Source organism: Acyrthosiphon pisum, chromosome X, assembly GCF_005508785.2.
Source record: "Acyrthosiphon pisum isolate AL4f chromosome X, pea_aphid_22Mar2018_4r6ur, whole genome shotgun sequence".
In the NCBI taxonomy this organism is placed as follows: Eukaryota; Metazoa; Arthropoda; class Insecta; order Hemiptera; family Aphididae; genus Acyrthosiphon; species Acyrthosiphon pisum.
The window spans coordinates 73,672,726-73,699,001 of NC_042493.1; the positions used below are offsets into that span (position 1 = coordinate 73,672,726).

General features: G+C 33.0%; 4 protein-coding genes across 4 annotated transcripts in view; 3 read left to right on the forward strand and 1 right to left on the reverse strand.

The window, feature by feature from the left end:
- Positions 1-1,753: 1,753 nt before the first annotated feature.
- Positions 1,754-7,003, forward strand: LOC103309446. Its single transcript, XM_008184903.1, has 3 exons — positions 1,754-1,799; positions 1,891-2,045; positions 2,123-7,003. Exons 1-3 carry the CDS (start codon positions 1,754-1,756, stop codon positions 7,001-7,003), a joined length of 5,082 nt encoding a protein of 1,693 aa, XP_008183125.1.
- Positions 7,004-8,051: 1,048 nt separating this feature from the next.
- On the forward strand, positions 8,052-8,906 carry LOC103309447. Its single transcript, XM_008184904.1, has one exon. It carries the CDS (start codon positions 8,052-8,054, stop codon positions 8,904-8,906), a length of 855 nt encoding a protein of 284 aa, XP_008183126.1.
- Positions 8,907-9,719: 813 nt separating this feature from the next.
- On the forward strand, positions 9,720-10,379 carry LOC103309448. Its single transcript, XM_008184906.1, has one exon. It carries the CDS (start codon positions 9,720-9,722, stop codon positions 10,377-10,379), a length of 660 nt encoding a protein of 219 aa, XP_008183128.1.
- A 3,249-nt stretch (positions 10,380-13,628) lies between these two features.
- Positions 13,629-26,276, reverse strand: part of LOC100574853 (protein FAM3C-like) — a 33,384-nt gene continuing 20,736 nt past the window's right edge. Inside the window, exons 4-8 of the mRNA XM_003244506.4 lie at positions 19,510-19,660; positions 17,853-18,088; positions 17,209-17,364; positions 17,042-17,137; positions 13,629-15,267 (exon numbers count right to left, since the gene is read on the reverse strand). Of these exons, the coding sequence (XP_003244554.1) occupies positions 15,167-15,267; positions 17,042-17,137; positions 17,209-17,364; positions 17,853-18,088; positions 19,510-19,660 (740 nt within the window). The 3' untranslated portion in view covers positions 13,629-15,166. The remainder of the gene's footprint in view (positions 15,268-17,041; positions 17,138-17,208; positions 17,365-17,852; positions 18,089-19,509; positions 19,661-26,276) is intronic.

Sequence of the window (26,276 nt, forward strand, 5' to 3'; positions counted from 1 at the left end):
TTTTTTCTTGTTGACGACTGCTCTGTGAAGTATTCAACTAATGACCTTAATTTTTTGCAATTTGCTTTGGTTGAACGGCCAGTGGCCTATCTAGAGCATCAGGCTAAGCCTTTTCAGTCTGTATGAAGTGGAAATGGTTAGTACTATTGGTCAGTCTAGGCTAGTCGTGCTAGATGAGGATATTTGCTTTATGATAGCGTGTGTCTTAGGGATTTTGCTAGTTTCAGAGCTTCATCTTTAAGAGACGGAGTGTTCGTTGAATTAAGTAGATTTCTGTTGGTTGTGAGGTAGTAGGCGCTGGTCATGGTTCGTAAAGCTACGTTTTGGAAGGCCTCGATCCTGGTCCACGTGTGTTGGCCAATGAGGTGTCTCCAAATTGGTGCCGCATATAGTACTATCGGTCTTAGGTATATTTTGTAGATGGATATTGTCGCCGCCGCGACAATACGGCAATAACGCATATCTCACATCGGCCGACGGTACACACACAGCACAGTATCGTGTTATTATTATAATTAAATTGTTTATTTGTATATTTTGTTTTAAGTATTATATAAACGAAGATTACCTACACTAATGTAAACCGGTCGCCGACTGCTCGTCGCGGGATGCGTGAATTAATATCACAGCCGCCCGAATGCAAATCAGTTCGCTAAACGGTGTCAAACAAACACCCACGAATATTGCCACACGCGAATCGCCGGTTTTTAATAATTAAATTGTTTTCCAAAATTATTGTCGTTGGGCGCGAATCGTCCTCTTTATGATATTTTTGTTGTGTCGTGGGCGCGAATCGTCCCTTTATAATATTTTTACTACCTATGTCATTGGGCGCGAATCGCGACTTATACAATATTATTATTATTACGTAGGTATTGTATTATCGTACTCGGCTGTGTACGCCGTTGTATTATATTGTGTCCGGACACGCTAACCGCGACTGTTATTTTACATACCTTACAATATTATTTTGAATTGTGAAGTGTATTAAAAAATTTTATTATTGTTTATTATTGTACTGTTCATTATTATAGCTATATAGGACCAGCTGGCCAGTCTGTGCTCCACAACTCCGTGAGTTTTTATACATATTATTATACTATTTTGTCTGGCTAAAGGCTGTCTGTGTATTTATTATTATTATCATTTTATATTGTTGTGTTGCTGTGCATTTAATATTATCATCAATTTATCGCTTTTTACCAGTAATACAGCAACACTACTTATCAGCTTAAGAACCGTGTTATTATTTCTTATTATTATTATAAGTACACCCACCCACATATACACATCTCTACACACTCACCACACACACAGCAATCAGAGTTTTGATCGGCGCCCCCGTCCACTTCTCTTGAGTCGCTAAACATAATATTATATACACAAATATAAAGGTCAGTCGGTGTGTGAGTGCTGCGCGCGAAGTAAACGGCGATCGGGCCACGGGCTAATTATTGTTCCCTACCCGGCGCAATCATTTTGGTGACCTCGACGTGATCGCGTTAATTACGTATCGCGATTATTATACTATTATTACTACTATCGCAACTCATTACATACGTAGTGCTTAAGATTCCATTCAATATAACTAAAATTAAATTTTATTGTCATGGTGTTGTAGCTACGTAATATTGCACTTAGCGAAAACTTATTATTTTTATTATAGAATCCGCTTCTTGTTTTTTTACGACACATTCGATTTAGGTTCGAGCTGGCAGTACTTCTGTAACGTAAATTTAGTCATAATATAGCAATGGTTTTAGACGGAGATACGATAAAGGTGTTGTCTGAACTTAGACGTAAATGTGGTGTGGTCAAGGGTGCACTCTACCCGTACGTTGAAATTTATCAATAGCTTTGATCCAAAGACTGAGGCCTTGTCATTGTTAGAGTTTAGGCAAGAAGAGTTACCTCAAATAAATAGGAAATTCGACGATGTACAATCAGAGATAGAACTACTCAATACTGAGGATCCATTGGAGGAAGAGAAGGAAAGAGAAGAGTTTGAAAAAAACTATTTTGCCGCATGCTCTAGAATTCAGGAAGTATTACAACTAACGAGAGGCGTCATAGTGCTTCAGGTCATGATACTTCACATAACTCGAATACGTCAACAAACCAGTCACGAGTACAATTACCACCAGTAAAAATCCCGGAGTTTAGCGGGAACATTCAGGATTGGGAACCTTTTTTCGACTCTTTCCGATCTGCAATACACGAGGAAAATAGTTTTACATCGGCTCACAAATTTTACTATCTCAGATCATATCTTACTGGTGCAGCTCTAGATCTAATCAAGGCGGTTCCTATGACAGATGCCAACTATTATGTGGCGATTGAACGGCTTAAGCAAAGATACGACAATAAGAGCCTAACCATACAGTCTCACATCAGATCATTGTTAGAATCTCCACACGTAGAAAATGCAACCGCAACCGAGCTTCAACAGCTACACTCACATGTATGCACGCATATTGCAGCTCTTAAGGCATTAGATCAACCTGTGGACAAATGGGATGCCTGGCTAATAACTATCATTAGCATGAGATTAGACAAGGACACGTTACATGGATGGCAACTACATCAGAGGAATACACAGCTCCCAAGATATGTAGATCTAGAAGAATTTCTTGCAGACCGCTGTGTGGCAATGGAAACCTCCTACCAATTTAGTTCAGAACGGGAGGGAACCAGCACTAACTCTGTACCTCATCAGAGGTCAAGGGGATACAAGATCAATAACAACTCTGCAAAATTGACATTATTAACCAACAAAAATGACCGTGACAATAAGTGTACTCACTGCTCGGGTAAGCATTGGTTATTTTTCTGCGACTCATTCAAGGAGTTAGACGTCAATAGTCGATTGACAGTTGTAAGAGATGCAAAACTCTGCTTCAACTGTCTGTCACCGTACCACCAAAAGGATTATTGTAAATCAAAATATAGTTGTCATACATGTAAGGGCAGGCACAACACCCTACTCCATCAAGAGAGGAAATCAGGAGCAACAAGACAGAAGGAGGATGATCCTTCAAGCTCATCGGAGGAAGATACCTCGCCGAGCAACAGTCAGAAAGTATCCATGTCAGCTCAAGCAACAAGTGAACACGTATTTTTAGCAACAGCAGTAGTCACCGTAAAGGACAGCAATGGTTCTTATCACAAATGTCGAGCCGTCCTGGACAGTGGCTCACAAGTAAACTTTATATCAAAGGAGCTTTCGAGAGTTTTAGGATTAAAACAGAGAACAAACGTCCTACCAATATGTGGTATTGGTACCAGCAAGACTCAATCGGGTGCAAGTGTAGACGTAACCATAAGTTCCTCCGTCAAGAAATTTGATGTTGAAATAACCTGTCATATATTGCCTGTTATAGTGAATGACTTATCCGCTATACCAACTCCAAGGGACGGTTGGAACATTCCTAATGAATTTGTACCTTTCCTGGCAGATCCAACATTCTGTAAATCGGGATCGATTGACCTATTAATTGGAAGTGCTCTTTTCTTCGACTTGATAGGAACCGAGCGTATTCCACTCGTCACAGGGAAGCTTTGTCTACAAGATAGTAAATTTGGTTGGATTGTAACTGGAGTGATCGACGCAACGTGTCTTGTAAATATTGGAGAAACTCTAGAGAGAGATTCGGATGTCAATGACAGGACAGACGATTCGGCACATTACGACAATTCTAAGTGTAATCAGAGATACTTGGAAGAAGACAAGGCTCTACATCATTTCCAGAACAACACGCGACGCAATGAAGAAGGTCGGTTCATTGTTCGATTACCTATCAATATCTCAACAGACATGCTCGGTAACACGCTAATAATGGCAACCACACGGTTTTTGAGCGTGGAGAGGAGGCTTCAAAGGGACGACAAGCTAAGAACAGAATATACAAGGTTCATGAAAGAATATCTTGAGATGGGTCACATGAAACAAGTTCAAAATGAAGTTGAGTTGCCGGTCCTATCTTGTTATTTACCACACCATGCGGTACAAAAGGAGTCAAGCTTAACAACTAAAATTAGGGTTGTGTTTGACGCCTCAGCAAAGAGCTCTTCTGGAGTATCGTTGAACGATATATTGATGCATGGTCCAACAGTACAAGCAGACGTCTTCACCATATTGGCTAGATTTAGAATGCATCAATATACATTGATGGCTGATATCGAAAAAATGTTTCGACAAGTATTAATCGATGAAAAGGACTGGAACTTGCAGCGAATTGTATGGAGAGAGTCACCTACTGAACCAATAAAAACATTCAATCTAACGACTGTAACATATGGAATGAAACCAGCATCATTTCTTGCAACACAATGCCTTGTAACCTTAGCTCACCTGGTACACAACGAATATCCAAGAGCCTCAGAAGTTATCAAAAATGATATATACATGGATGATTTGATGACTGGAGCTGAGACGGAAGAGGATTGTATAAAATTACAGCAAGAACTAAACACTATCTTAATTTCCGCCAAACTCCCACTACGTAAATGGTGTTCAAATTCTACTAAGGTGCTACAACACGTAGGCAAAGGAGAGGCTGATCCACTATACACCTTAGAAATAAGAGATGGTGACACAGTGAAGTCACTTGGTTTACAGTGGAGACCATATCAAGATGAATTCCATTTCAACATAGCCATGGATTCAACAAGATCAAGATGTACTAAGAGAACTCTCCTTTCCGATCTGAACCGAGTATTTGATCCACTCAGATTTCTAGCACCGGTGCTACTCAAAGGGAAAATATTCATGCAGCAAATTTGGGTGTTAAAGGTTGAGTGGGATAGTCCACTCTCGGCAGACGTTATAGAGAGATGGAAAACATTCATGCAAGACCTAGAGACATTAAAGAACATCTACATACCAAGGAAGGTGATACCAGCCGTCTGCAATTTTATCGAGTTTCATGGCTTCTGCGACGCGTCTGAAGAAGCATACGGAGCGTGCATTTACATAAGAACGGGAGGAACCAACGAAACATATCACGCGCAGCTCATGTGTGCCAAAACTCGTGTAGCGCCGCTAAAGGCAATGACAATACCACGTCTGGAATTGAATGGGGCATTGCTGTTAGCAGAACTTGCAAAGAAGGTAGCAGATGCATGGGGCAACTATACACATTCCTTTCAGTTGTGGACAGACTCAACCGTCGTACTTGGGTGGTTGAACAGTCACAGCAGACGACTCAAAACATATGTCGCAAACAGGGTGAACCAGATACTCGAAATTACTGAAGCTAGGCAGTGGAGGCACGTCCGCACTAATGAAAATCCTGCCGACATTGCATCCCGTGGGGTAAAGCCAGCAGAACTCTTGAGAAATACTTTCTGGTGGAACGGCCCAGAGTGGCTGACCCAAGACGCAGAGAAATGGAGGATCTCAGCCTTACCGGACGAAGAGGAAACATTACCAGAAATAAAACCAGTACAACTAGCACTTATCTCAATTGATGCATCAAGGGACCTAGTAAGTAGATATTCAGACTGGCGAAGACTAGTACGTGCCATCGCTTGGCTGAGACGGTTTGTGGAATATTTACTACTTAAGAGAAAGGCATCTTGGAGCCAGCATCTAACAGTCCAAGAATTGCAGGAGGCGAAAGAGGTACTAATAAAAAGAGCACAAGCAGAAGCATTTGGAAAAGAGGTGGTAGCTTTGAAAAATGGTAAAGAGATACCACACAAAAGCAGGCTCAGATCACTATGCCCGTATATCGACAACGGACTGATATTAGTGGGAGGGCGCTTACAAAACGCAATTGTTTCAAAGGAGCAAAAGAATCCAATAGTACTGCCACCTGATCATTTAATTACAAGGTTAATATACAAGGACTGTCATCATAGAATGCTGCATTGTGGTCCGCAAGCACTCCTAGCAGAAGTCAGAAGGACATATTGGCCAACGCGAGGCAGATCAATTGCACGCTCAGTTGTTCGGCAGTGCGTCATATGCAAGAGGGCGAGGCCCACGTTTGACCAGCCGATAATGGGCTCGCTTCCAAAGCAACGCGTTCAACACTCTCGTCCATTCACAACTACTGGTGTTGACTTTGCAGGTCCACTGATCATCAAGAGTGGAATACGCGGAAAGCCGGGAAAAAAGGCGTGGATCGCAATATTTGTTTGTTTCTCAACGAGAGCAGTCCACATTGAGGTAGTGGAGGATTTAACAGCCAATGCTTTTATAGCAGCGTTTAGAAGATTCATATCTAGAAGAGGAAAGCCGAGCATGGTTTGGAGTGATAATGGAACGAATTTTATTGGAGCACAAAAGGAGCTAGCTGTATATGTGACCAAGGTTGATGGTTGTCTAGCATCAGAAGGAATAACTTGGAAGTTTAACCCACCTGCAGCGCCACATTTTGGTGGCATATGGGAGAGCGCAGTGAAAAGTGCTAAATTCCACCTCACCAGAGTAGTAAGGGGCATATCTTTAACCTTAAGTGAATTGCAAACACTGTTATGCCAAATAGAGGTATGCCTGAATTGTCGACCCCTTACGCTCATGAGTAGCGACCCCAATGACTTGGAACCAATAACTCCAGCTCATTTCCTAATAGGAGGGCCGTTGATGTTCCATCCGAAGCCAGTGATTGAAGGAAGGGAGATTACAGCGCTGAAGCGATGGAAACTAGTACAAGGGTTGCTTCAGAGCTTCTGGAACAGGTGGTACGCAGAATATGTTCCACAGCTGCAAATCCGTCAAAAGTGGACGTCAGGTTTGAGCCCACTATCAGTAAATGATGTAGTAATCGTCAAAGAAGAAAACCTACCACCTACAAGATGGAAGCTAGCACGTGTTGTGAAGGTACATCCTGGCAAGGACAACGTCGTTCGAGTGGCTACGGTAAAATTGGCCAATGGTTCAGATTTAACAAGACCTATAGTGAAACTATGCCGCTTGCCCATTGAGCAGACTGACTCGGTTGAAAAGGTTAATTTTACACGAGAGGAGGATGTCGCCGCCGCGACAATACGGCAATAACGCACATCTCACCATCGGCCGACGGTACACACACACACACACACACGCAAACAACATATTATTGTTTTTATTTGTATTAAATTTATTATTATTGTTTTTATTTTTGTATAATTGTCAGCTGTGAGTTATATAATATATGTAGATTACGCACCATCGCATACGCGCTATCAGCTATCACCGGCTCGCTGGAACGAGATGAATTAGCAAGGTCGCCCGAGCAAGTAGTCCGCTCCGTATTGCTAACGCGGAATCAACAAAATAATTGTCGTGCGCGAATCGCCGTACTTTATTTTTAAATATATTATTATTATTGTGTCAAGGCGCGAATCGCCGTAAAATTATTATATTGTTGTCTCGTGGTCGCAAATCGCCGAAAATTATTATATCGTGGGCGTCATTCGCCATATTATATTATATTATACCTACTGTCAATTTGTTGCCGTGTGCGCTAATCGCCGCGGACATTATATTATTTTTTTCTGTGTCATTATTTATTATTATAGCTTTTGTAGGACCAACTGGCCAGACTGCGCTCCACAAATTGTGAGTTATTTTATTATTATATTTTATTTTGATCATAAGGGCCGCACATTAAGTTATGTTATATTTCTAAACTATATTATTGTGTTGCTGTGATTTTTATTTATTTGTATGATTATTGATACCGTGAATTATACAGCAACATATTATTACCAGCAACCGTGTTACCTATTTGTTTATTATAGTTACCTTTATGTCATTAGCTTATAAGCCTACACACAACACATACATACATACCTTACACATCACCAAACCACATAGCTCACTAGTATTTGCGCGGCGAACCCAACCAATTCTAGCTGAACTATAACATATATACACACAATATATAGGGCGGTCGGTGTGTGAGTACTGCGCGCGACGTAACGGCGACCGGGCACACGGTCTATTATTGTTCCCTACCCGGCGCAATCACCCTGGTTCACGACAAGTGGCGCTAAACAGATTCCTGCAGCTGGAGAGAAAATTAGCAGCCGATGAAGTCCTTTACAATGCATATCGCAAGTTCATGCTCGATTACGAAAGCCTAGGTCATATGACTCTCGCAGAAGGTCCTGGTCAATACTTCATTCCCCATCATGCGATTCAGAAGTCCGAAGGGGACAGTGTCAAACTGAAAGTGGTGTTTGACGCATCGGCGAAATGCCATTCGGGTGTCTCTCTTAATCAATGTTTGTTGGTCGGGCCGAAACTGCAGCAGGACATCGTTGATGTTCTGATTGGATTCCGCGTACACAAAGTGGCCTTCACCACGGATATCTGCAAGATGTATCGCCAGATCGAGGTGCTGCCTCAATATCGGAGCTACCAATACATCCTGTGGAGGGACTCGTCACAAGCATCGCTAAAAGAGTATACACTTAATACAGTCACGTATGGAGTAAATACTGCGCCTTATTTAGCGTTACGGGTCCTCCGTTACATCACCGACACGGAATGTGAAAATTTCCCGGATGTGAAAAGGGCTCTGCGCCATCAGACTTATATGGATGATATATGTGTGGGTGCGGAGTCGTTGGAAGCTGCTAAAACGCCTCAATCGAATCTAATCAACACCCTCGCCAGATCCGGTTTGGAGTTGAAGAAATGGGCCAGTAACACACCTGAATTGCTGGAACACCTACGTCCTGAAGATTGCTCTGGAAATCCGCTAGCATTTGAGCAAAATGATGCTACGCACGTATTGGGAATGCGGTGGAATCACGATCAAGATTATTTCTCATTCAGCATTAGCAATTTCAAGATGATCCCTACCAAACGTGGAGTGTTGTCTATGATCGCCAGAATCTTTGATCGACTAGGTCTGTTGGCGCCAGCAACGTTTCATGCCAAGTCGATCATGCAACGTGTGTGGATCGCATAGATTGGTTGGGACGATCAATTCCCATCGGATATAGCTGAAAAGTGGTGTGACTTCTATCATTCTTTAGGTTGGCTGGTCGGAATTAAGATCCGACGCTACATCGGCTACTCCGCTGGATATACCTATGATTTGTGCGGTTTCTCTGACACGTCCACGAAAGGGTATGCAGCGGTCGTTTACCTTCGTGTCGCTCCAAAGTCAGGAAGTGTAGGTGTCTATCTTCTCGGGTCCAAAACGAAGTTGGCCCCAATGAAAACCTCGTCGGTCCCACTACTCGAATTGAGTGGAGCGGTGCTACTTGCTCTATAACGCGCTCTGGAACCCCAAATAGAGATTTCGAATGTCTTCGCATGGTCGGACTCAACCATTGTGCTCTCATGGTTGAGCAACACTCGTACCTCGTTTAAGACTTTCGTATCCAACCGTATTTTCCAAATCCAAACCACGATTCCTGGTTGCCAGTGGTTACATGTTCGGTCGTAGAATAACCCTGCAGATTGTGCTTCTCGGGGACTTCGCCCGTCTGAGCTCAAGGAGGCGACATTGTATTGGAAGGGACCCACCTTTCTTGTATCAAGTGTCGACAGTTGGTCAACGGGGATTAGCAAGTTGTCTCTGGATCAGCTGCCGGAAGTGCAGCTTGTGCGTGTAGTGGTGCAAAGCCACCCTCCAGAAGAATGGTATGCTCGGTTCTCTTCTTTCGACCATATGATCCGGGTAGTAGCTCAACTTCGCCGTTTCGTATCGAGGTGACGTAAAACAGATGTCGAGACCGGGTTCTTGAAGCAGTCCGAGCTAGACGTTGCTTTAATCATGGTCGTGAAAAGTGCCCAGAGCCACCTTTTTCGTGACGTCATCTGCAATTTAAAACGTGGTGAGGAAGTTCAGCGTAAAGGGATTTCTCGTCTTTCTCCGTTCTTGGACTCACACGGGGTAGTTCGTGTAGGAGGTCGCCTTCAAAACACAAATTGGTCGGAACGTCGGAGGCACCCGATACTGATACCGAAGGAAGCTCATTTGGCAGTGCTCGTTACTCGCCATTGGCATAGCTACGCGTGCCATGCCGGTCCGAGGTTACTAATTGCTCTTGTTCAGAGGCGGTTCTGGGTCGTCGGCATTCGCCTTGTGGTCCATCGGGTGATTCGCAGATGCATAATATGTGCTAGGATCAAGCCCGTAAACCCTCAACCAATGATGGCTGATCTGCCTAGGTTTCGCGTCCAAGAAGCTCACCCGTTTTCCGTAGTTGGGATAGATTACGCAGGTCCCTTGCAAATGAAGGAACTTAGCCTGCGAAAGGCCCGTATCGTAAAGGTATACATTGCTGTATTCGTCTGCATGACCACCAAAGCGGTGCACTTGGAACCAGTATCGGCCCTTTCGACCGAAGCCTTCCGATTAACGTTAGATAGATTCGTGGCTCGTCGTGGTCTGCCGTCGTCGGAGGACCGTGTGTCAGACGACAACCGCTAGGCAGGATCGTCTGCGCAAACAACTATCGTAAGAAACCCACATTCAATCACAGATAATTTACTTACCATCAAGTTTCATAATAGGTAACTTCACTCTAATTCTTAAACTAGCGAATATTATTATTTATTTATTACAATAGTATACGTATTTATGTCTTAAAATTTAAAATTATGTTATACATACATAAAATGGTTTCATATTTTCAATATACTTTGTATACATTGTGTGATGTGTTGCGTTGTATGACCATCATCTGTGTTTTTATATTTTATATTCGTGACATCTAATTAATATAATTATTAATCTATAATTTATTGTTTTTATAATTTTATAAGAGATTATAAAATGAACAGCTTTACATTTAACAGCTTCATCTTATCAGTTATCCGTCATAGTATAAGTCAATAAAAAAATGAACGATATATTTTTATTTTTAAGAAATGTGTTGTAAAATTGTTTTTTTCTTAGTTAATTTGTGATAACTCACACATAGTATAATATTTCACAGTTAACATATTTTTGGAAATTATACATAGATCCCATATTATTGTTTTTTTTTTTTAATGTAGCTACAAATAATTGTAACTTACGAGGTAATATTATATTGGATTAATATTAATATTTTAAACTTATAGTTGAGTGCCTTGTAGGCTGTAGCATATACTGTAGTGGTAGTATAATATAGTATATTATTATATTGATAGGTAACCAATAAATACTTAAATGGCACTGCGTAGCATATTACACTAAACTATATTATGGGTATTCATTGAATTTAAATATTAAAATTATAAATAATTTACCTAAGTTGAAAAGAATCACTATAGGGTACTCATCCAACACATCTATTAAATTGTTTACAACAATAAGAGTCATATTTTATAAATAACTTGAACCAACAATTAAAATACTCACAATATTTGTGGTATTATTCGTGTGTTTGAAACTACTGAAATCCACAAAAACCATACCAACTCTTTGTTTGCAAAACTGTTTACATTATATATATATTTATATGGGTTCCTATATTATTTTATGTAGACTGTAGATTCAACATGCCGAAGAATTATTTCTCATCGTGTGCAAAAAATGTATATAATAAAGGACAGCAAACCGTTCAAGTCTAAATACTAAGACATGTCAATAAAAATACCGATATTCAACGTAGTCCATCACTGCCACTAACTTGAAAAACTGATATAAGAATAATACATTGATAACATTTTTAAAATTGTTTATATCATATTATGTTTTCTAGTCTGGATATTATATGAGCACATCTTTCAAATATAACTTAATTACTGCGTGTTTATATTACTTCTTAAATCTGTTGAAACTATCCAAAGACAAATTGGTTAGGTGAGTACTTAGGTAACTATATAATTTTATAAATTGCAGCGTTTATGACACTAAAATATTTTACTAGAATTAAAATTGTTCATATAATATAATTGTGTTTAATAAATACAAAAACTATGATTACTATAAAAATACAAAAAATAGACAAAAATATCTTTTTTTAATATAACAATCAGTATACAGACTTTAAAATGGATAGACAACGGAAAGTACCTATATTACAGTTGTATTTAGTCGTAGAGTTTTAGGAAAAAATTGTTGGAAAACTTACAACAAGTAGCATGACGATTGACGAATGTGGAATGGTGATAGACAAAGTCACTAGGATTGGTAACAAAAGCATTACATTTTATCTTTGACGGGACGGGTTACCAGTATGAAGATTTAATATATGTTGTCATAAAGTAAATATGTCACGCATATATAAGACGAGAGATAGAATAATTTAAAGACTTAAATTGTATAGCCTAGAATACAAAACATAAAACCAAAGGATTTCTAAGGTAATGTAACTACAGTATCTGTGGTAATAATTCTGCATTTTTTGATTTTAGAGACGAAACGTAGACCAGTGTACGACGAACTACAGAAGATGGAATTTTAATGACACAATGAATGAAAGAAATATGAACGAACCTGCAGTATAGTACTGGATTCGTCAGAAAGTCAGTAGTCTCGTCGTGAACACTGTGCTAAAGCGAATCCAATGAAAAGTAACGTTTGAGTTAAAATTTATTGACTAGAATACTGTCGAATGAATGTGGAGGATAAGATTGCAGGAAATTGAGACAACAAAAGACAAATACATATTGAAGACAGGGTTATGAATAGGGCGTATAACGATCCATATAAGAATTAAGTTACAATGAAATTATGCTTCAGTACAAACTATAGTATTACTTAAGTTAATATTAACTTTTGAGTTATAAGTATACATTACAAGATATATATAAAAAAATGATATCTGCTAAGAGTATGTCAGCGCACTGTTTGTTTTCTTTCTTTCTGGCCCAAGCGCAATATATAGACAAAACGCTTTCACGCCAATTCATATAAAAGTTAACATGGTGAACATTTATAAATATCAATACGAGGGTTCAATCCCTTCCTGTAAATATTCCACTGTACCTATATTATAATAGTACTTTTAAAAGCATATTTGTACGAATAAACACACAAAAATATAACAGATAGATAATATTATATATTATCACTATCTATTTGAATTAGAGGAAATAAAAAATTAATCCAATATTTTATAATAATAAATATTTTTTAACAATTTATTAATAATTTAAAATTATAAATATAAACATTTGAACAAATTATGCTAGAATACCTACTTATTTTATTCATTAATATATTTTTAACAAAAGGTTTCAATTTGCATAACATTACTTGATGGGTTTCAAAACCTTAAACCATTATCCTTAAACACACAATAAAACGTGCAAAATACTTAAAATTATAATAAACATATTTTTAATTTTATAGCATTGTAATAGCAAGATAAATTGTACTTTACAAGTAATTTTAGTACCTACCTACCAGCTACCTAATAGTTATACATTTTTAAATATAACACAAAGCGTACTTGTAGGTAGGTATTGCACTACTACCTATATAATTAGGAACGTATATTATTCCTTGGGGTTGATTAAGAAAAAAAGAAACAACAAAATAAATAATTTTCTATTTAACACATTATTATCGTCATTAAACATACAGTCTCTTAGGTATATTAAAAAAAATCGATTTACTTTTATTATACATATATAGGCATACATACCGAACTTTTAAAGCGTTATATTGTTCACAAGAAATTGAGGTAGTTATAAGTAAACATTTCTAAACGTTTTTAACATCCAACTCTTATTTTTTTTTTTTTAAGTGATAAAAGTGTTTAATATCTATTTTTAATTATTAAGTTACTCTTTGTAGGTACAACGCTGTGCTTTCGGATCGCATCAAAATTTGTATTAAGAATCATGAGCATATACAAACTGATGAAAAATTAGTATTAATTTGTGTGATATATACTGCACCTACCTGATACCTATACATGCGTACGTGTACCTATACGGGTAATATTTTTAAGAATTAGCTATGGATGGAACATAAGTAAATTATACTTGACATTTGATAATATGCACAATGCCGCAACGCACATTAACCCCCCAACGACAACTGTGGTTAGAGAAATTTTACGTAGAAAAAATGCAGTTAAATCTGGCATCCACCGTAATAAAGCGTTTAAAAGGCACTATAATTTCGGGGGGTTTTGCACACCCATTTTACATATTATGCATTGTATTACAATGTCACTTCGGGCAATCTACCCACATTTTTGTCCGATTATCTTCGGATTCGGTGTGTATCCTGTTTGTAATTTACTTTTATAGGTGTCTTATTCAGAAAACTTGGCCCGTGTGAAATCGTTTAACGCGCCCACAGGAAAAAAACGGGGAGAGAAAGAAAGAGATAAAGGGTCGTCGAAAGGGCGATCGTTTGATTAATCGTCGAGTGGCCTCCGTGATATAATATTAGATCAAGCTCGCTACTACTTTTATTCGACAATGAAAAAATAACCTATATATAATATTATTGTATTTGCACGTCATGCATATAATAATAATAATATATTACTTAATTATATATATCTACGCCTATGTATATGGAATAGGGATGTAACCTAATCAACGTGTTACACGTCGTGTCGTTCGCACTTAGCAGGCGGAAATTTTTACGGAGAAAATAAACGTGAGTAACCATAGATACTATAAGGATGGATAGGACATGTCTATACCAGTTTCATATGGGACCGTGTGCTTTTTTGGGGAAGAGAGAACGTAAAGAGAGAAAGACGATATGGGGCTTTTTTTAAGGTTATGTCCAAAAACTGTTTACAATATTTGTAAATTTCAAATTTTTATTTTGATTGTTGTGCCTGAAAATGGATATTGGAATACTCAAATTACTCTAAACTCTGCGTACATAATTAATTGTAATTATAATATAGAATAATATGGATCGTTAATACGAATTAATCATTAATGTTATTTATTATCACTTACCAATTATCATATCAATATTTGCGCCATATAACATTAAAAACGTATCACTAAATTGTCTAGTGATAAGTTCTTATGTCCTAATAAAGTCTAACGCAAAGACCAGGAGATATCCAACAATGTCCAACAAGTATCCAACAAATTTGTTGAATATAATATTACATAAGTGTCTTCGATGGTTGTGCTGCTAACCTTATTAGGGTCGTTATACTACTATATCGTAAAAATATTTTTTTTAAATTTGCCCCCCCCCCCCCCCATCACCCTTGAATAACCTCTGGAACCGCTACTGGTATCGATAATCGATATTGGGTATAATATAATACTTATATAGCAACTCGGTGGCGATTAGCTCGTTTATTCCGTTCGGTCAAGCAATCGACTAGGCGTTGTTCGGTGGCTTTCTCGGGACTCGCTTCTCGTGTATCCGTAATTAACGCTTCCGGTGTGTTCATTACCTGTAACACATTTTTTCATCCGTCAATCATAACGGATGCGACGGCAGTGGTGGTGGTATATTAATTATTCTATCGACGCCGAGAAGCAGAAGATAAAAAAAATAATGCATACGGACTTAAACTATTTGAGGAGGAAAAATTTATATAACGACAGATTATATTATTATGAGTAGGTACGCGAATCGAAGCTATTATAAGTCGAACGGTAATGGCCACTGACTACAAACAAATAGGTACTAAATATATTGTTTGGTAATTTTTGGCTGATAATACGAGTAGAATCGTACACTGATCGATTCGGAAGACATACAGATTAAGAAAAAATTGATTTGGTAAGAAATTGTTGGTTAATAAAACTGTTTCTTAGCCAAAATAATTTTAGTTTCAAGTTCACCCAAACTCATAATATAATATATTATTATATATTGTAAATATAAGTATTGATATCTGTAGATTAAATATAATAGCTATAGGTATATTAATTTAATAAGTAAATAATGTCGTTGAAGCCTTATCTTATTAAAAAATAATAATGTTGTAACTATTTATAATGTTTTTGTAAAACAAATAAAAGTATAAAACGAATACCTAACAGAATGTCAATAAATGTTAAATGCATACGAATATGAAAAACTTGTATTTCAACATTTCATAGATTCTGAGCGGAGCGGATTCTATATATTAGTTTTATAATAACATAAATGATATCTTATTATTTTTAAATTTTTTTTTTTGGTGCCTGAAAATATTTTTAACAGTATACATAAACAATGTTTTGATCTTGAACTTCGAGAGTGGTTTCTGGTTGATTGGATCTAATTGATAACTTGGGATCTAAAGTAATAAATTCCCAGTACTTCTTAAATAATTGAAAAAACTAATATATTATACACTGTGACGCCAGTTTTCGATATAATCGTTTTTGTTTTTTTTATTATAATATTGAAAATGAATAATGATTAACTGTAAATACTTGAAAGTCAAATAAAATATTTATATAAAAATTTTCTAGACATGGTATATTGTTCAAAATGTTTTAAATGTTTTTAAACTATTTATTAAAATTTGGAACGTTATAGTTTTTTTTATATAAATGTTAATTGAAAAGGTTATGCTCAGTCAAAAAGTTTGAAAATGTAATAAAACGTTCTTCATAAGTTCTTTTACACTAACATAAAAATATATAATATATATGCACATTTTTTTATATACATTTTTAGTTTATTAATTTGTTAGATATTGGCTATTTGATTGATTTATAATTACAAATAAATGTTAATTACAGATAGACAGATAGCTATAATATGAAATAATATTAGAATTATTGTTATTTTATAATATAATATAATATGATTTTTGGTAAATATTAATTCAACAAATTGTATTTCTTATAGAAAAATAAATTACTATTAGCATAATAAAAAATAATCAAAAATATAAGCAGACAGACTCCGCTCAGATTCGTTTTTTCATATACCTACCTACAATGATTTGTATATTGTTTGAATTCAAATTTAACACATGCATTACAATAATCTATTCAATGACGATGAAACACCTACGGCTGACAGATTTTTTTATTCATTACATTAATTTAAATTATGTAAAAGTTTAAAAAAATATTTTTTAACTAAAACCAATCTAAACGCAAAAACATTTTAATATTTTAAGGGTAAAATTATTGTAAACGTACAAAAATGCATTATTGTTAGTTGATTGTATCAAAGTATAATAATTATTAGAATAATCTATTCGATAAATTAATATGGCTTACTTTCATTGCAATACTCGGTGTACTCGTCAAACGTAGCATTACAGAACGACAGTTGATGATTGGTTAAGTCGTCAGAAACAATTGGGTTTCCTGTTACTGTAAATCGAAAGAAAATAAAACAATATAATCGGCCGTGTTTTCAATGATTGACAATATTCTTGATTTACTTTGAAATGGAACACATAATTTTTCATCTAATACATCTGCCCAATTGTTCTTATGCGAGTATGTGATTTTTTCATACGGCGTGATGCCTTGAATTCCTTTTTGTGTCACCATAAACCATTGACATCTGTACCATAAGTCTTGAATTTTCCCACTCCCTGTGTTTTTATTTATCATACAAATTATAGAATTGTTGTGGGCTGTGTAATATTATTTTCAATTATATTTGACCATTAAAAATGAAATTTGTAAAATATGTTGTTTAGATATTTATCCTAGTTAATATTTATTTTCATAAGGTTCTTAAATATTTTTTATATAAATAAAATTTGGAAAATAATAATATTTACAACTTATAAGCTATTTTATGTGGCTTATAATTTTAATATCTTATCATAATTTAAATTTTAAATATGGTGAATAAATTCTTAATGAAACACGAAATCAGTCTAAATCAATAGGTAAATATACCTAGGTACCCATTCTGGTAAAAATAATGTCTATTGTATAAATATGTACCTATGTTAAACACAGTATTATCCTGCAGTATGTTAAACTTTTTGTCTTGAATTATTTTCTTTAACTTATTTTTTTTAAGACAGTCGCAAATGTATTTTATTGTTTGAATACTCATAGTATTACTTACCCATATTGTATAAAACATTTCTTGTGTTTTTTGTTAACTTTTTAGACGCCTCGTCAAATGTAAAAAATATTACAACATCCCCAACTTTAACCATGTGATCAAGCCATTCATCTAAATTAGAGCTATTATACTCATACGTATCGAAGTTTTTAACATCCATGATGGTGTATGTAGTTGACTCTATCACGGCTACGTTGATTCCACGGCCACCTGCAGTTCGGTTGAATGACATAACGCTGTATAAATTTTAAAAATGTATACTATCATATATTATTATTAAGGTACAAAATGTTCAGGATAATATGTTTAGTTCCAGTGCTTTAACATTTTTACTGATATTTTGAGATGAATATTATGCATATAGGTACTCTTTTACCCTTTTTTTTAAAAAAAATATATGCAAACAATAGTGCAAAAAAATAATTATTGTATCATTTGTCGAAATACGAAATTACATAATGCAATTAATTATTTTCAATAAATTTATATAAATCTATTTAAAGTGTAACTGTGTTAGTAAATTCCTTTGATATTTTTAAAACCTTAAGTTAATTACTATTATGTAGTGGTTTTTTACTGAATCACATTAGTGTAGGTATAGGTTAGGTTAAGTTATATATATTTTAATTATATAATAATTAACTTTTCTTTTCGCAAACGTATAAGTAAATTACAAGTGAATCTTCAATAATTTAGATAACATTTTGATTTTTAAAATTGTCTGTGATTTTATTAAAGGTTCTGAATGAAGTGTTTCATGAATTTATATATTGATTTAATTATATATAATTGTTTTTAACCCGTATTATTGATTATAATTTGAAAAAAACATTAAATACAAATAATCTATTATAATTTTAACAAAACAATCTCTATTAATTACTTTACATCTTTAAGTAGGTAGTTAATTTTATTTATACAGGCTATGTCATTAGATGAATTTGCGCGGTATAGTTCGACATTTGTATATGATATTGGAACATAATAATCAACAATAATATTTTAAATTTTATATAGATATGGACATATGGTTAACACGTGGGTATAAAATTATAAACCATATAAACTGGACCCAAGTTGTACTTAAAAATCAATTAAAATTATCCAAATAGTATCACGATAAATTTACCATCACGTTCCAAAAATGTTTTGCTTTATTTTAATTTTATTAAATTAATAATACAAATCCTTAATCAGGTGGATATAATTTAAATTTTTATGGAAAATATAGTCATTGTAATTATAAATTTATTTATTTTAGATTCTATGCACGTATGGATTATGTTTGGGTGCTTTGGGATGCCAAATGTAAAATATTCCCTGTTCTTTTCATGATAAACGGGAAAATATACAACAACAAAAATTGTAAAAAATGAAAATATGTTATTAACACTTTAACTTAAACCTGTTACAGTCTTGTTACTATCGCATAATCCTATTTTCACCAAAACATTATTTTATAGATAACAATGGGCAATGGCCACACTATTGCTTAACCCGTATGTAGGCACCTATAATGATTAAACGATATGGAAATCGGTAAACAGTAATGTATGATTGGAAAAATATTCTATTAAACGATTCAACGAAGTTTAAATTCAAACTAAGATTACATTATGCACTATAGATTTTCCAAAAACACATTTTGAATACATACTATTTTCCCATGATACACAACCTCGGAAAATCTGTTTTATTTTTTCCCGTATATATATGAACTGGAAAAGCATTATCCGAGCAAATGGTTTGTAAACCACAATTTGGTAAAATCTCGATTACTTCAATCGTTGGTTTTCCGTCATCATATCCTAAAAATTCCAAACATAAATTGATTAGTTTCCTAAAGGCTAAAACTTTGTATATTTTTCTAAGTTCTTAAAAATAAAAATTTTAAGATTTATAAAAAAGAAAATAGTAATTAAAATAAGACATTAAAACCAATAATAGACATGCACCTTCTAAAAATGTGCCAATAATCATGTAGTATGGCGTACAATCAAATTATTTAGGTATTATATTATAAATTTATGCTTATAAATCGTCAAGTCAAATAATGGGCTGATTAATTATAATTATAGAATTTAAACTTAACAATTTGTGAGGATTGAGGTTAATTAGATTGAACAAATATCTACACAACATTGGAATGTTTGAAATTAATTAAACTTTAGAAGCAATTATAAAGGTAATATACCCACAAATTGTAATTTGTGCTTAAATGGTGTGTATTATTCATCAAAGGTACTAATATTGTCAATTAATTTAATGTATTTGATAGATATAAGAATTGTTTATTATATTAATTAAGTATATAGGTGTAATAGGAACTCAGTATTGGGAAAAAATTATCTAGATAAGATAAGATAATTTTAACACAACATTATCTGAAAATAAAGATAAAATAAATGGAATTTATCTAAATATCTAGATATTAATCATTTTTTTACACTTATTTGTATTGTTATTTAGTATTTTTGTATTGTTAGGTTTATATTAATATAATGACACAACGCCATAATATTTATAATAACAACTGATTGCGCCTTTTATTTTAATCATACCTACCTTAAATCTCTGATTTTTTTAGATTCTGAGTGGAACGATGAATGTATTGATTTTACAATGATGTGTGTTTTTTTTTTATTTTTTTTTTTATTTTTTTTTGTGTCTGTCATCACCTTTTAGGACAGTAAAACTGCTTCGATTTTCTTCAACAGTAACTTTGATGATTGGAAAGTGAATCTAGTTGGTACTTTGGGGGGTCAAAAGTAAAAATTTCCCAGTAATTTTCAAAAGCGACGTGAAAAACAAAAGAAAAATTAAGGAAAAACGGGAATTTTTACGCAAAATTTTGGTTTTTGGTGTAACTCTAAAACAAATGACCGTAGATATATGAAATTTTCACAGGTTGTTTATATTTGCATTTTCTATACACGGTAAAATTTTGAAAATATTTTGATTTTTTTTGAGCTCTTTACGGACATTTTCATTTTCCATTTTTTTTTTAGTTTTTTTTCTAAAAATATCAATAAAATTTTATTTGTTGGATAAAAAAAGCTTGACAATTTAATAGAAGGCTCCTAGTATATTGTTTCAAAGGCAGATGAAAAATATTAAAAATCGTTAGTCACAGTTTTTTTTTATAAGCATTTAAAGTTCAAAAAATGACAAAATATGGAAAAATCACGAAAATTTGCAAATTATTTCGAGTTAGAAATTCATAAAAATTTTTCTTTTTAAATCTAAGATATGAAAATGTAATACAAGATTCCTTATAAGATTATCTACCTTTATCAAACAAAAAATATCTATAAGAAAGTCAAATTAAATTTTTATGATCGTTTGAAATTCAAATTTTTACAACATTGGATATTCACTCGATTTCTCATGTAGCGATTTCCTTATTTTGTTCTAATTCAAAAACGAATAACTGCAGATACATGAAATTTTTATTGAATGTTTATATAAGCATTTCCTATACACCATACAATTTTGAAAATATTTTGACTCTTTTTGAGCTGTTTACGGACATTTTCAGTTTTAAATTTTTTTAGTTTTTTTTTCTATAAATATCAATAAAGTTTTCTCTGTTGGGCCAAAAAGTGTATAAATTTAATACAAAGCTCCTGATATATTGTTACAATATCAGTTGAAAAATATTAAAAATACATAGGCACAATTTTTTTTTATAAGCATTTAAAGATCAAATTTTAATTTGAAAAATTATTTTGTACTTAAAAATTTATAAAATGTTCAATTTTTGTATCTAAGAATTAAAAATTTAAAACAAGATTCCACGTAAGTAATTAATTCTGTTACCAAAAAATCTAAAATATACATTTAAACAGTTTATTTTTATAGTCATTTTAAGTACAAATTTGGACGAAATTACATATTAAAAACCTAGGATAACTCTTTTAGTTATTTTGTTGTGATTGTATAATATTATTCGTGGGTACTTTAAACTTCTAAAGTATACTATTATATAATATCTATGATTTTACCACGGTTTTTTGTTGATGTATAACGCGTTATAACTTATAAGTACCTAATAGATATTATAATATGATTAATTTGGAATTTATTATAGGTACCTATTATAGGTCAATTTTTTTTTAATACCATAGATAAGTATATATATGTCTAATACATAGACTGATATACCGTCTCCGCTCAGAATCGTTTTTCTTATACAGTGATATTATATCATTGAATTCAAATTTAATACTGTCCATTATACAGTGACCCACTTCTAACCTACTGTACAGCAGAACGACATCCACTTACCCACCTTTTTTAACATATTAGGTATAATAAATAACTTATAAATTATTGACTGATTTATATTTATTTATTTTTTTACTTTTTTTACTATCTCTAGTCTCTACATTCAAATGGCTATGTTAAAGTGTCCTAAATCAAGTCATTACCCATGTAACTTCGGTTGTTTGTACTCCATATGTCAGCAGTTGTACAAACAAAACTACTTTTTGCTATCAAATCCATCAACATAAATACGTATGATTCATATTTGTCATCTAAATGTTTTGACAGTTGTCTTCTGTTAGGTATTATTGAGTCGTTTGATCCAGTAAGTCCAGTTATTAAATGTTTAAAACTTGGCTTCTCACATGTTCTTAATGGACACATTTCGTTAACAATGTAATTAAATACTAACATCTTAACCTGAAAATAAACAAAATAACAGAAATTAATATAATTATAATTATCATTATTATCAATTACTAGAACCTGGGGAACAAAAAACGGTACTGGTTTGTTATAGCCCCGCCACTCATGTCTGTTAAAGGCCCGCCATCTATATAACAATAAATACATCTTATGAATATAAAATAATGAATTTATTTATTGATATTAATTTAATAATTCAATGATAGATATATATTTTATATAATAATAAAAAAATTTAAATTAAAAAATGTATAAAAATGTTTATAATGTTTATAACAATACATTTAAAAACATCGTATAAATATAAAATAATTCTAAGGAAAATACGTACCATTACTTTTGGGGTACCTACCTAATAATCAATAATATAATAATGATTATTGTTTATTTTATATTTATAAGATGTGTTTATTATTATAAACATTATAAACAATTGTATACATTTTTTAATTTATCATTGTTTTATAGGTTATTATTTTTCCATTTTTTAATATTAAGTATATCTATCATCAAATTATTAGATTTATATCAATAAATAAACTTTATTATTTTATATTTATACGATGTACCTATTTATTGTTATATGGGCTATAACAAATCTGAGGGGCAGGGTTCTAAAGTTTTCACTCACCGCGTCGGGGCTATAACAAACCAGTATCCAAAAAACATTTAAAAATTACACAAATAAATTTTAAAATCACAAAACTAGCAGAGTAATTACCATTTCCTTTGTCACTGTTTTTGGACGGACATCAAACATTTTTGTTTGAACAGAATTAGAATTAGAATTATTTTTATTTCTTGTTCTGGCTATCTTAACTTTGGAGAGTAAGAATGAATGTTGACTCTATTAAAAAAAAAAATTGAATAATTATTTTAATGTTAATGGGTAGGTACACAGGTTACTTTGTATACCTTTTAAAACAATTTCATAAGAATAAGAAATTGATGACTTATGAGTTTATGACTACCAACAATATGTCTAACATGTACTTATGATATAATTTATAAATTTTAATACTTCTAAATTATTTGTGTAGTACCTACTGGATACCAAGGCTGGACATTAATGAATTAAAAGTTAAAATTAAGTTAAAACGTTAAGTTAATTTTAATTAAGTTAATAAATTCCTTACTTTTATTTCAAATTAACTTTTAACTTAGGTAATTAGTTACTTTTTTTAAAAGATTAATATGTTAACTTCAAGTTAATTTTATTCAAAAATATCTAAATGAAGTCAATTTTCGTCCAAAGAATAATGCAAATTTTTTAATTTGGATTTTAGAAAAGTAGGTTTTTTGATAGCTAGTTAATACTTTGATGTACATATCATTTTAGGTTTCCCCAGTTATTTTCTTGGGCGTAAAGAAAAACTAACTATATAATAAACATTATTAGGTATGTGTCTGGAATTTTTTATTTTGCAAATTAGAAAATTTTAACTTTAAACTAAGTTAAGTTACTTTTTTTTCTAAGTCAACGTTTAACTTAACAAGTTAACAAAAAAAAATATGAATAACTTTTAACTTAACTTTATTATTTTAAAACAACTTAACTTAACGAGTTAAAAAAAATCGTTAACTTGCCCAGCCTTGCTGGATTCTATGTACAGTATATGAGTATATGACTAATATAATTTATAATACACAATACGCACCTATTATAGTTAAGGAACTATGAAAACATTAATTAACTTTGTAGGTATCCTACTTGATAAAATATTTAAAAATATAGATACTCGTTTTCTAATAAAAAAAAAGTATATGGGTATTTATTTCAAATTTGAATTTGGACAAATATAATTTATTTAAAATGCTTCAATTATTAAAATCTAGGGAACTAATTAGAATATTTTGTAAAAATACATTTTTCAAATTGTACCTATTATGGTTAGATACCTAGCTGTAATACATAAACAAAATAATAGTAATAATAATAATTTAGGTACCCATTAGGCAAACTAATAAATAATAATAGGATTTATAAAATTATTAATAGGTAGGTACAAAATATGAAACATTTTACTCTATATATATACTCTATATTTTACTCTAAGATCTATATTATAATATGTGTAGTTGTGAAAATTTGATAAAACACTATTAATTGTAGATACCTACCGTGTTATTTAAAACTTACTTTAATATGGCTCAATAAATTTCCACTTGACTTGGTAGACGCACTTATATTCTTATGGCAGTTCATACACGATGCTATTAACTTTTCCCCATCAGTCGACACTAATTTAAAAAATTCATCGAACTAATATTTAAATTTTATGTCCGTTATAGACGGTGTTGCTGGTTCAGCTGGCGGATCATTCATATTTTGAGCAGCGTCTTCTAGGCGAGCTCTCTTTACAAAACGATCCATAATTTAAATATGATAATTCATAAGACTATTTAAACGAATAAATTTTAAAAAAATGAACTGAATACGGCGTACGTGGACGGTTACGACTTACGAATGAACTGAATGAAGTCATTAAAATCAATTATGATGGTATGATACTTTTTCCATAGGCAATGAATAATAATAAATGAAATATTTATAACTTGCAGTGGTTAATTTATTAATAAAGGTTGTTGGCGAATGGTGAGTGGACTGAGTGGAGCTGGTGGTTTATTCTTATTAGTTATTGGTATTTTTAAACTATTATAATACCAATATTCCCACTTCCCAGTACTATCGTCTATCAGGTTATTCTTAGACCTTCGACTTGAATTATTTAATATTATTATATAAAGCTTATCTATTGTCGTCTGTCAACGATCAACAATACAATTATTATTATTAATTTCTTAAAAGTGGTGCACATTAGCGACAAATGACAATAATAATACTAGGTACCTAAATATATACGTATACTTCATTATAATATAATAATATATTATACAATTTTAAAAATAATATCGGAAAATATTATGACGTTCGTATATTTTTCAGACTACGTCTCGTGAACAATCTAGATAAATTAATATAGATGACGAAGTTTTCTATCTTAGATGACAGGTAGATACCAATTGTGAAATTTATCTAGATAAGATAAAAGATACGATTGTTTTATCTAGATAAGGTATCTAGATAAATGTATCTAACTAAATTTAGCTATTGCACAACACTGCTTCGTAAAGATCGCAGTCAACTTTTTGTAAAACTTTGCAAAGAGGCAAAGTCAGAGAAAATAAGTCAGCTGCTACGTTTACACTAATAACAAACTCGCTTTTAATGATGGCATTAAGTAATTGTGAGGATTTAGACGAAGTGTCACTATTATGGTGGTTTTCCAACTCTTCTAACATGTACAAGACTGGACACTCAAACTATTCAATATTATTTCAAAAAAAATTTCGGGGGGGGGGGGTCTAAACCCTAAACCCCCCTGGCTATGGCCTTGCTGGGAAATAATATGATTCAAACCGAAGACAATCAAAGAAAAAAAAGAGGATTAATAAACATGATAGGTAACGCCATACATACATTATTTGGCGTATCTGATGATAAATGCGCTAAGAAAACACAAGAAGCTATCAATCAAACAGAAGAATCAGGAACTGATATATTACACATAATGAAATCTCAAACAACTGTAGTGAAATCGACGATAACAAATATTGGAAATACACTAAATCAAACTGAACAACTTTATAAAATATTACGGAAAGGGAGCAACAACTATACGCAAGAATGTTACAATACAGAACAGAATGAACGATATATTAGATTTTATT

Excerpts from the sequence above, each read along its gene's own strand:
- LOC103309446 (XM_008184903.1), top strand. The coding sequence starts at position 1,754 with ATGGTTTTAGACGGAGATACGATAAAGGTGTTGTCTGAACTTAGAC. Across the intron at positions 1,800-1,890 it reads GGTGTTGTCTGAACTTAGAC|AGTTTAGGCAAGAAGAGTTA; the intron begins GTAAATGTGGTG and ends TGTCATTGTTAG. Across the intron at positions 2,046-2,122 it reads CATGCTCTAGAATTCAGGAA|TCACGAGTACAATTACCACC; the intron begins GTATTACAACTA and ends TCAACAAACCAG.
- LOC103309447 (XM_008184904.1), top strand. The coding sequence starts at position 8,052 with ATGCTCGATTACGAAAGCCTAGGTCATATGACTCTCGCAGAAGGTCCT.
- LOC103309448 (XM_008184906.1), top strand. The coding sequence starts at position 9,720 with ATGGTCGTGAAAAGTGCCCAGAGCCACCTTTTTCGTGACGTCATCTGC.